This window comes from Squalius cephalus (assembly GCF_949319135.1).
Source record: "Squalius cephalus genome assembly, chromosome: 9".
Lineage (NCBI taxonomy): Eukaryota > Metazoa > Chordata > Actinopteri > Cypriniformes > Leuciscidae > Squalius > Squalius cephalus.
The window spans coordinates 35,079,214-35,091,916 of record NC_137130.1 but is presented as its reverse complement, the minus strand read 5'-3'; the positions used below and the strand labels follow the sequence as shown (position 1 = coordinate 35,091,916).

At 37.4% G+C, this 12,703-nt stretch overlaps 1 protein-coding gene across 1 annotated transcript in view; it reads right to left on the bottom strand.

Moving 5' to 3' along the window:
* The window catches only part of map3k20a (mitogen-activated protein kinase kinase kinase 20a), a 44,081-nt gene that overhangs the window by 18,332 nt on the left and 13,046 nt on the right, over positions 1-12,703 (bottom strand). The window contains exons 5-11 of the mRNA XM_079880460.1: positions 11,210-11,275; positions 11,076-11,104; positions 10,834-10,971; positions 7,919-8,005; positions 7,752-7,826; positions 6,169-6,275; positions 3,962-4,097 (exon numbers count right to left, since the gene is read on the bottom strand). Of these exons, the coding sequence (XP_079736586.1) occupies positions 3,962-4,097; positions 6,169-6,275; positions 7,752-7,826; positions 7,919-8,005; positions 10,834-10,971; positions 11,076-11,104; positions 11,210-11,275 (638 nt within the window). The remainder of the gene's footprint in view (positions 1-3,961; positions 4,098-6,168; positions 6,276-7,751; positions 7,827-7,918; positions 8,006-10,833; positions 10,972-11,075; positions 11,105-11,209; positions 11,276-12,703) is intronic.

The following is a 12,703-nucleotide window of genomic DNA, read 5'->3' as shown; positions in this document are numbered from 1 at the left end:
GGACCGACTGATTGATAGGCAATCCATCTCAGGCAAGATTAATCACTGTGTCACAGATCTTTCATTTCAGAATGATAGGGTTTTTTTTTAGTAAATCAATTTTTAGACATCAGTACAGGATATTACTTACATAATTGTTATAAGAGAAATTTCTCAGACACACTATCAAAGAGAAAATATAAAGACACCATGAAGAAAGAATGAGGGGAATAATATTCATATTTTTTATATTGTCAAAACTAATTCTCATGATGTTATTACAGTTTTACCTAAACAAAATGACCCAAAATATCGAAAACATTTTTCCTTTGGATTAGTGATGTCGATATAACAAAAGTAATCCCAAAATGCACTGCGACGAGCTCAGTGAAAAAAAAAAACACCCAAGATGGCGGACGAGACGACTGAAATGTTGATTATAAACACATTTTGAAAAGAACCAATAGAAACAGTTCAGTATAATCACGTATAATGCTATTTAGAGTTTTTCAAATCAGCAAGTTTCTTATAAACAAGCACAAACTCAGTCAGAATAAACGAATATACGAACTATTACGTATTATAATTTAGATGTCTGGCTTAGCTTTAACCTGTTCAACATTTCCTTCACCGTGATTCTGCAAGTACATCTATTATTTCATTAATATTATATTACAGTTATTTTATATATAAGTACAGTTGTTTTTGTTGTAAATTATAGCCTCCTATAAACGTCTTTAACTGAATGGTGTATCTAGTGAACAGCACTGTCATTTCTTTGTCTTTTTTTACAGGTTTTCAGGTTTCCGTGAATAGAAGAACAGAGGAACAGACACTGGACTGTAACGCAATTCATTTCTGCTGGAAGAAATATTGAAATACTCTTTTTATTGCTCATGTTTTTCAATCTCTCTCTCTCTCTTTCTTGACGGTGTGTGAGTTCCTCACAGTCTTCACACTGCTCAAATTGGCCAATCTTAATGTCAGTGAAATGTCAGTTGTTCGTAAGTGCGCGCTGCCCTCGCCACGCTGACACGCTGTTCTCTCTCGCTCTCCTCAGCATGTGGCTATACATCCACTTCATTTGCCATAAATAACATCCATAAGGACCCGGTGGGCGTCAGACGGCCTCACCTAATACAGCCTTTACAGGGAATCAGAGAGAGTGACTGCTCTAACCTCCACGACTCACGACTTATTACACTTAAAACTCTTCTTGCAAAAACAGCATCTTTTCTCCAGCAAATAAACACTGTTCCTGATGGGGGGAAAAGATTCAGAAGCACGTCGTACACTGTGACTAAACGAAGCTATTTCTCATCTGAGCAAACTTGAATACGAGCAGTTCATTTTGATCTATTTAACTGTTCTTTTATATGATTGAATTGAATGAGTTGAAATGGATATTGAAGGAAAGACGGTGAGCAAGTGTCCAGCATATAGGGTTTAAAGTGCTCCTGTTATGCTTTTTCAGATATTACCCTGGCTATCATGCAGTGTGTAATACAGCGGTTTGAGAATGTAGAAGCTCTGCAAAGTTTCAAATATCAAAGTGCTTGAGAAACGGATTTAAAAAGAGAGAATCGAGAATAATTCCAGTCTCACTTCTTAGACGAAACCTACGTAGGTTTGTAACAAATTTCCCGAACGGCAGTTCATTAGGCGCGTTTCCATTACAGATTTGCGCAAAACTTTTGCGATTTTTTCTAAATGTCGACAAAAAACTATTGCGAAATGACGGCGTTTCCATTAACTGATGTTATGCGACTAAAACTTCATTTTTTCCTCTCGCGATCAGTAAAATCATTCCAAAAACCATGGCATCGGACGTTGGTAGGTTTATGTACTAGGCTATATCCCAGCCACTGCACTGGCCATTATTATTAATGGAAGGAGATGTTATGTGTGTTTTCCTATCATTAATGGTAAGGAACGACCCTTATTATACTTGTGAGTGGCTCATATGAGGAGTTCTGGGTGTTTCTCCCTCAGATCTGCTTCGAGGTCTTGATTGTGGCATTTATTTGAGGTTTAGAAGCCATTATTCTTGTAATTATTTTGTCTTATATGAATTTAATAAAGAACTCTGTCTCGTATTCTGTCCAAACACACCTCGTCATCTACGTCAGGTGACCTGTAAATGCGCAAAAACTGTTTCCATTGCAGTTTTGCGAAATATTTCTTTTTCGAATTGCCTTAAAAACCTCCTCATGCGAGCGTGAAAACTTTTTTGCGATAAATGGGAGTTTTTGCGAAAATTACGTGTTTCCATTGGGCGTATTTTCAATTCGCAATTTCAATTTGCGCAATTTGAAGGGTAATGGAAACGCGGCTACTGTCTGCCTGTGAACAACATCTACTCTGAGCCTCAAACACTGTAGTTTTAGCTGAGACTGGAAGAGTTTGATTCGTGTTGTTAATGTCGAGATGACGCTTCCAGAAGAAAGAGACTCAATTCTGCTGGAATTGATTCTGTAAAACCGACGCCATCGTTACTGTTCGTATCTGTGAGTCAAGGGTAATGGGTGTTTCGTTTCTGACACACTAGTGTTCATTTCATTAATGAAATCTATGACAAAAAATGTTCCTTGACGACCTTTTTTCCATGACTAAGACGAGACGATGACGAGACGACACCAACGTCATTAAACGACAACTGTGACGTTATCAACATGCAATATCTTTGACGAAAAAAGACTAAAATGTGGTTAAAACATCATAACTTGACCAAGATCACTCTTTGTTTTTGTAAAATAAAAGAGGAGACAAAGCATTAAAGACTGTTTCTATCAAGCCGCTACGAGCTTTCACGCGTACGGTTGCCAGATTTCAAGATTAAATCCCCCAATCAGTGCTTTTATGGTAAAAGAACACGTTTTCTCCTTTTTACTGCAATCTGGCAACCATGTGCACACACTCTCTCTACACTGCGGTAGAAGAGCGGATGATCTGAAAACACAGACAAATGTCTAAGCTGCAGTTTAGAGATCTCCATTTGAGATATTCTGCTTAAATGAAAGAGTCATTCAGTCGGTCTGTGTTCCTTCAGTACTGTTCACTGCGACTAAATCTGCGATCAAACCTTCTCAGTGATGAACTGTAATAAATCCAAACATGGATCTCGACTATTTGAGATTGTGGTTGCTGAGTAAATGCACTTTTGTGTGACAATACAAAGTCATTTTGCTGTTGTTTTAATAGAAACACATTTACTAGGATTACTAGTTTTATTTTTTGAGAGAAGTTTCTTGTTTTACCCTCAGGCCAATATGACAAATACCCTATAATAAATAAGGGAAACTAGATCTCTACTTTAGACTCTACTTAACTCTATTTTGTTTTGTTTTACTGTCTTTATTTGACTCTCCTTTACTCTGTTCAGCCCTTTGGATAGCGTTGCTACATTTAAATGTGCTATATAAATAAAATGTACTTACTTACTTATTTACTGTAGCTGTAGTTTGCCAAATAATTCTGTCACATAAATACCCTAACCAAGTTCATTGTTTTGTTATTCCCTTATATTTATAATATTTAAATCTATTTTTAAAATATATATATAAATATATCTCATATTTTGATGGTTTAAATGAATATGTAGGGTCATAAAAAACAAACATCCCCTCTAAACATCACTTTTGGCCACTACTGTAATGTGAATATTCTTCTTTTTATGGTCTACTAAAGAAACAAACGACCTGGAAAAACATGAGAGTAAACGATGACAGGAAATGGTCTTTTGGGTTAACAGTTGCTTTGAGTTAGAGCGAGGTCGAGGTCCTCAGGAGAGAGAGAGAGAGAGAGAGAGAGAGAGAGAGAGAGAGAGAGAGAGAGAGAGAGAGAGAGAGAGAGGGAGGGAGAGAGAGGAGTGAGAGAGAGAGGGGGAGAGAGAGGGAGGGAGGGAGAGAGAGGAGTGAGAGAGAGAGAGAGAGAGAGAGAGAGAGAGAGAGAGAGAGAGAGAGAGAGAGAGAGAGAGACTCACCGGTGTGTTGGACTGCTCGATGAGTTTTCTCTCCCACATCTTTAACCGTCTCTCTCTTTCTTTCAGCTCTTGTTCTTTGCTGCTCAGATCTCTCTCCAACCGCTTCAGACGTTCCAGAGTCGCCTCGATCTCACACCTGCTCACACAATGCACATCATATTCATCAACATAATATCCCTATTCATAAACATATCAATATTTATAAACAAGTGATTAGCTTACATACATTATTATTTTACTGCATAATGTATCATACATTGATGTACTAATAAACAAATATTTATGGAGATGTACATAATTAGATTTAAAATTAGCTTAAAAAAATGTTAAATATTTTTTGAAAATTAAAATATTACATACTGCTTTCAAATTAGTTTTTTCAGTTTATACCCACAGGATTGCATAGACAATTTAACAACATAATTATTAATTTCACTGGACTTTAGGGCCAGAACAAGAGAGAAAAAACATTGTTAGGATATTTGTTAAAGAACAAAATATATTCATTTTAACACTAATAGAAATATTATTGTTTGTACATTTTAATATTACGTATTGCTTTAAATTCTGACACATTTTATACCCACATTCACACTTTTGGAGCACAGTGGAAATTTAACAACATTAATACAATTTGACTGAACTCAAAAAAACACACTTGTTTGTCCAAAGGTTTAAAATAAATACCCAATTTATAGACAATTTATGTTTTGAAGACAAAATGTGGTGTTTGTTGTTTTTCACTGATTTTACTGGTTTGGCCACAGTGTGCAAAGAAATGAATGTAAGACTAATGGCTGAATGTTGTCTTTATTCCCTAGACAGGATAAATGCTACTAAACATAAGAAATGTTTAAAGATGGCTGGCAACATATAGTGCAGAATCATCAACTGGTGTATATAAGTACAGTCAAGCTTGAGTCACTGTACATTTGTAATATGTGATTTAACCAGCAGAGGGAGCTACACATTCTCTTCAGACAACAGTTATTTATACAGGGACAGGAACTGGAGCTGGTGTCCTCAAACACCTCCCATCGGGCCCGTCCCATCCCGTCGAGCCCCACCCTTGACGCCCTGCTTGCTCAACTTCAACAACACACTTCCCGTGTGACTGATTTCCCTGTCTGCCTCTTTTCTAACAAATGCTATTGAAATTTCACAATTATATGTGGCCTAAAGTTCCCCTTTTTGACATGACACTTTTTTTTTCTTCGTTCTGTGTTTCCCTGTTTAGCTGTGATCTCCTCTCCCTGTATCCTGGCCCAATTCCAGAGGGTCTTAATATAGCATCAAACACCCAGGACTTTCTAGACCACCAGGACACAATGGTCTGGTTTCACAGACAGGGCTTTTATTAGGCCAGGATTAGGCCTTAGTTCAGTTAGGATATTTAAGCAGCTTTTATAAATGTGCCTTAGAAAAAAACATTACTGGTGTGCATCTTGAGACAAAACAATGGCACTGATTTATTTTAAGATATGCTTTCAGTTAAAACATGCATTTTAGTCTGGGACTAGACTTAAGCATCGTCTGTGAAACCAGGGGAATGTGTGTGAAGGGACATAGTAGTTTATAAAAAAAACAAAAAAATAAAAACATATCATATTACGGTTAAAGCACCACTTTGATTACTTAAAAAATCTGTTTTTAATGTTGTTTATATGTCTATGTGGTATTTTTAATATGCTTTAAGACAAACCATGTGTAAATTCATAAGTCGACAGCATTGCTGAGTATTTTCTCCTTAAAACTGCAGTGAACCAAAGACAGTCTCAAGAACACGCTTTGAAATCGCTGGTGTTTCTGACGTCACAAACTACCTTGTAACCAATCAGATCAACGTGTGATCGTCAACCAGTGGATTTTTGAGCTGAGTGAGTGAGTGGAGGCGGGGCTCATTTGCATATTCACAGAACAGCGCATACTAAACAAGGCAAAGGTGTAGAGTTACATTCAAGCTATTTTAATAAATAAAAATGAATAATTTTTTTTCAAAGAAAAAAGAACTTAAGTAATTTTGATGATCAAAGATGAGTTTTAAGGGATAAAATGATTGACTACAAACTTTAGAGCATTTAAACAGCAGTTTTTAAAATAAAAATGGATTGCATTTTTTATAGTGTGTGTTAAATCAGTCCTAGTGTAACGGCAGGTAAATGATATTGATATCTGTGCAGTATGTAATCATTAGTGTGCTAGTGTACCTCCACTCTGCTTTATTCTGCAGGAACGTGTTGCACTCGTCAGGTAAATGACTGTCGTTCCACATGGACTCCAGCGTGGACAAGATGTGTTTGAACAGCGGCCTGTCCTACAACACAATCACAACATCTGCATTATTAAGAACATCAGCATTTCAAACACAGACACTTTCTGAAACACTGAACTCTTCTAAAAGACTGTCAAAATGTTATACTCAGACGATTTGCTTCCCTGGCCAATAAAGCATACTCAAATTCAGATCTGATCAATAAACGCTACACCAATATCTCACAAGCACTCCCTAGTGGAAAAAAACTTAAGCATACTTTTAAAAAGAGCACTTAATATGGAAATAATATACTTAAAAAAATAATATACTTGTGCGCACTGCATGTAATGTTTTCGGACACTTAATTGAAAGTCAATTGTAATTAAATTTATATTAAAAGCAACTTAAAGAGTTTTTTGGCCCACTTAAGTACATGTAGGACTTAAGTAAATTTGTATGTGTAATTTCATAAGTACTCCTATTGTCTTTGAAATATGGTTTAAGTGTAGAGTTGAATGCATGACAAGCATTTATGGTAAAATAAAATATACTTTAATGCCATTTCTATATTGAAGCTTGTATGTCATGTATTCAAATATATTTGTTATTACATATTTGTAATGATGAAGTTGCAATTTAGCACTTTTAAAATGTATTATCTTTAAATGTAATACTGAATAACACACCACAGATACATTCAACACAATTAAGTGCACTTCTTTTTCACAAGTACTTGAAAGGTTGAAACGGTTCATAAAAGCAGCAGGATGGGTGACACATTAACAGCTTTTTCAATTAAACGTTTGCAAGTTGTCATCAGTTTAATGCACAGTAGAAATGTCCATATGATACATTTCAGAGTTGAACAACAGCTGTGTGTAGCTTAAATTGCAATCTGAGTGTTTTTGAGTGTTATGATGGTGTTTTTTGGCACGCCCGCGTCTGTGAGTGACAGGCGGACGTCAGCGCCAGCCAACATGAATTTATGAAGCTCACTTAAATGGGTGTGAGCGTTCAGAGGAGATGTGTTCAGTGAAACTGAGAGGGAAAAAAACAAGCCCTGACATGAGGCAGATAAAATGAACTTTGATTGGATGAATTAAAAATGTCAGGATAAGAGACAGTCATATATTAATAAAGACAGCGGTTATTAATGTCCTAACCAAACAGCATGTCTTATCTATTATTCATACATTAATGCATTGCACTTTAACGTGGAGCAAATGCCAATCTACTTAAGCACTGCATAATTAATGTATTAGTAGTATAATGCAACATATTGCTAATGCTCTCCAATGTATGTCATTCTCAAGGTTTACTCTGTGATTGCTAAGCAGTGTCAAAACCATAACAATTTATACTGTATTTGCTAAATAAGATCTCACGGGATAATCACACTGTGAAAGAGTTGATCCACCTGTCTCATGTCGTTGCAAACCTGCATGACTGGGTTTGGTTTAGTCTGTGGCCATGATCTAGTATGTGGCCTAATTTGCATTTCGGGGTAAACATGCATTTTTGTTTTTTTTTACTTACTTTTGGTTCCGTCACCCAGCAGCTTCTCATCAGACAGGCGAAACTGGATGGGCAGCTACTGGGAATCGTCAACCTCTGCAAGACACACACGACACATGTGAAACATCCCCCATCAACCCGCCGAACACACCTCATCAGTGGCACAGCCAATCAGAACCTGCCGTCACCTCGTTCTTCTCCACCACCAGCCAGGCCACCTGCAGCCCCTCCAGACCTTTGAAGGGAACTTCACGCGTCAACATCTCCCACAGGACCTGAAAGAAATTATTATTCACAGCTATATGAAAAAGAGAACTATCTGTGCCAACGGTCCCAGTGAATCCACCAACTGACAAAAAAATACCCTAATTTGTTAAAGCCAAATTTATTAGTTTTTCTCAAATTATATTTTGGTTCAAAACTTAAATACTGATTTAATATTAATAAAAATATTTATTTTCCCAAAGATCATTTTCTAGTGTGGATGTGCTGGAGGAGACTTTACAGAGTGCTGGACCTCAAAAATTGATGCACCTCTTGATGGAAATAACATCACAACATTTATTTCCGTCAAGAGGTGCATCAATCTTTGGTTAAGATCTTGTATTGACAATGCAAGAGTCCAGCACTCTGTAAAGTCTCCTCCAGCACATCCCAAAGACAATGAATTTAAAGGGTTAGTTCACCCAAAAATGAAAATTAGCCCATGATTTACTCACCCTCAAGTCATCCTAGGTGTATATGACATTCTTCTTTCAGCCAAACACAATCAGAGTTATATTAAAAATATCCTGGCTCTTCAAAGTTTTTGAAGCCCATAAAAGTGCATCCATCCATCATAAACTAATTTATACGACTTCAGGGGGTTAATAAAGGCCTTCTATACACTTGCTAGGGATGTTTTTTCCTCGTGGAAGTTTTGCGTTTGGTGAGCTAATAAAATATTAAAACTCAGTCGAATCAATATTTTGTGTACAGTTATTTAATTATGCCACCCAGTATCGTGGACTCGCTCTCTCTCGTTTCATACAAACGCAGATGCTGCCATTTTGTGACTATTGTTTTGAACACTGTTGGATTATAACCTACAAACAGGTATGATTTTAAAACAGTTTAATCTCAGATCAATATCTCTTATCCCCATAATTATTTATGTGTATGCTGTGTAATAAGTGGTATGACTGTAAACCATATCCCTTAATGTCCGTCTAGCTTGAACTTGTCCGCGCTAGCAACTGCTCTCTTTAAAGAATTAATAAAATATTTAGACTCAATTCAATATTTCGTGTCTAATTATTTACTTATGTGGCAAGTAGCCGTGTAATAAGCGGGATAATGTACATCCAGCCGGTTGTTATCTGAGAATAAACACCTTCAGGCTGATGCAAGACCTCCTGATCACCCTGTCGGGGTTTATTCTGAGATAACAACCAGCTGGATCTACATTATTCCTTACATATAACACCGATTGTGTTTGGCTGAAAGAAGAAAGTAAAATACACCTAGGATGGCTAGAGGGTGAGTAAATAATGGGATAATTTTCATTTTTGGGTGAACTAACTCTTTAAGGTCTGGATTCAGAGGTGCTGATTCATGTGTGAAAATGATTCTTCATGCTCCTCACAACCATTCTTTCACAATCTGAGCCTGATGAATCCTGACATTGTCATCCTGGAATATGGCCATTATGTGTCTTCCTACATGGTTGTTTAAGAAATGAAAAGCTACACACTCCATCAATTAGGGCTAGAAGAACTGTTGCTAGAAACATAATAATCACTGCAATAATGATCCAATCATAGACTCTTACTCATTTGCCTATATGTGTATATTCTGAGTTTGGTGAATATATCTTATTCCGTTAAAGATATTTTAGTAAAAAAGGCTCCGGGCACTTCAAACGTTTTGGCTTTCCTTTATGAACGTGAATCGAATTATTTATTTATTTTTGATAATTATAGATATTCAGACTCCAGAGAGTATTTCTGCACTGGTTTGGTTCTGATTGGGTGAAATACCTAGGACTAGTTCGCACAAAATATATATATTTTGTCCGTCTTGGTATAAGGCACTTGAGTCTACCACAGACGTCTAGGGGCCCTATCTTGCACCCAGCGCAATTGACTTTGTACACCGACGCATATATAATTCCTATTTTGCACCCGACGCACAGCGGACTTTTCCCTTGACAGATGCACGTCGGTAAATTAGGAAATGAACTTGCGCTCCCGGGGGGCGGTTCAGCGAAAAGAAGAGGCGTGTTCAGGCAGAAACGTTCCCTGGTGCTATTTTGCAGTTCCAGAAAACAATTCCGCCACTGACCAGGAAAAACCTAGTCTAAAGTCAGTGGTGTGTTTCCAGTGGCACGTTCAGATGCTATTTTAAGGGCGCATGCTTGGCCATAATGTAGCGTGTGCACAACGCGCATACACTTTGCTTCTCTCATCTACACAGACGCAGCAGTTGCCATTTTTGCGAACCATACATAATTACAAGGAAAAATATTCCACATGAGGGAAATCATTGTGGTGTCCATGAAGATGTGAAAAATAGGCATAAATCTAGCTTACACATTTACCCAAATGATTATACGCCTGTTTAACCGAAGCTAATTTGGGTGGGTTTCTCCATCCCCACTTCTCTGTGTTTTACGGCCCTGACGAGAACGTCGGTCTCCTCGGCTGTGAACCGCTCCTGGCGCATGCCTGGCAAATCCGCCGTTATAATAGCAATCCGCCATGGAACAAGCGAGTCTGCTCTTAAAGGGAATGTGAGATGTCGCTCTGATTGGTTTATTTCATATGTTACGCCCAAACCACACCTATGAATAATGTAGCCACTTCAGACCAACCCATTTTAGATTTGCGTCGGGCGCAAGAGTCATTTATCCAGCCGGTATAATAGCAACAGCTAGCAAAAGCAATAACAATATCTCCCCAAATTGAGATCTACCATCTTGCCAAGTTTCAAGTCTCTAGGCCTTACGGTTTGGTCTGCACGATCAGTTTTACAGCAGAAGAAGAATAATAGTGAATGGCACAGCCTTTTCACTTTTTTCAGTGCAAGTAGCTAGAAGCTCCAGCGCTGACGTTCACACACTCACCACTCCGTAAGAGTAAGTGTCGCAGGTCTCAGACACAGGGAAGCTCTGGATGACTTCAGGGGCCATCCAGGGAAATGTGCCCACCAGAGACATGTGGGTGGTGTGAGAGTGAAACTTAGACGCCCCAAAATCACAGATCTGAGGAAATGGAGAGTTCGGTTAATCAGCAGACTTTTTCAAGCAGAACTTATAACATATAGAGAACTTGATTCTGTTTGTATGAATAGACAGTGATCATGTACCTTGGGTATTGAATCTGCAGTCAACACAACTGAAACGAAACACAAGGTCTTCAGGTCATAGAGACAGACAGTATTCAAGCACTCCTGAACTCAAATAAATATTTATACAGCCTTTATTTCACAAAGTTACAAACCATTTCGGGACTTGAGGTCTCTGTGAATGACCGTAAACGGGGCCTCAGCGTGCAGATAGTGTATGCCTATGAGAGAAAACACAACATACAAGCAAACAAATTGTGAAAGACTAGAATTTGATTTTGTTATTAGTCAATAGGGGCTTTCGCACAAGAGGAACCTTTTCATAGCTCCTTAGAACTAATGGCGGAAGTACCCGCTTTTTGCAGTGTTTGCACCACAGGAACTGAGAACGATTTTAGTTCTACAAACTTCAGATTTCCTACTGGCGGTGCGAATGCAACCAGGAAAATGGCCCTATGGGAACATGGGTGGCTAGTTCCTATAACTAAGTTCCTATAACTAGTCGGGCTATTATTACAATGAAGGTCCTTGAAGAAGTACTTGAGTCAAAATAACAACATCTGTTGCTTCTCCCAATTCTCTGTGTGTATAAACAAACATGAAATATGTTTACAGTACTGCGGTTACAATGGAGGCCTAGAGGGGTTCATTGCAGAAATGTGAAGCTTTTACTTCTGTTAAAGTGCTTACACTGCCGTCAAAAGTTTGGAATTATTCGTTTTTTTAAAGCTTTTGAATGAAGTCTTTTCTGCTCACCAAAGCTGTATCAAAAATACGGTAAAAACTTAACATTTTAAATATTATTACATTTTTAAAGAAATGATTTATGTTGTGGTATAGTTAAAAACGTAATTTATTCCCTTGATGGTGAAGTGTCACATGACTGGAGTAATTGCATCAAATTACAGGATTAAATTAGTTAGGCCGGAATACATTACATTTTTAAATATATTCACATAGAAAATAGTTATTTTAAATTGTAATTATATTTCACATTATTACTGTTTTCTTCTGTATTTTTGATGAAATAAATGCAATATTGGTAAGCATAAGAGACTACTTGAGACACGTATGATGTAATAGTGCGACAAACGACCGCCTCTGCTGAATCAAATCAATGCAAACTTCTACATCATCACGTCTTTGGCCCCGCCCACTGGCACGAAGGAGTGAAGAGAGATACTTTATCAATGGACTAGAAATAACATTACTTTTCCAAAGGATCCTGATTCTAGGAAAGTTATTTATTTTCAACTATCTTGATGTCTCAGGAGAGCATTATTTGTTTGTTCTGTACATTTCACTGTAGAATCTTTGGTAAATCAGTAACATTTCGGCATAGGCTTTGCAAACAGACTTTTACTGTAAGATATGGACCCGTCAGTAAGGCCACAACATGTAAGTAACCCTGTAAATTATAATGCCTGATCTGTAATCAGTGATTTCTGATATGATTAATGTACAGTCAGACGTTATTTGTCTCAAAATTGTTTATTGCTGTTTATTATGCGTCTGTAAATCAAGCCAAATGATCAACTTCACATTGTTTCTCTTAGTAGCATGAAAATAATCTGTTATTTAAATTGTGATTCAATTATATACAGAAATCGATCAAAGAGCCCTCCTCTATAATCGCTGGAGCTGTCGAT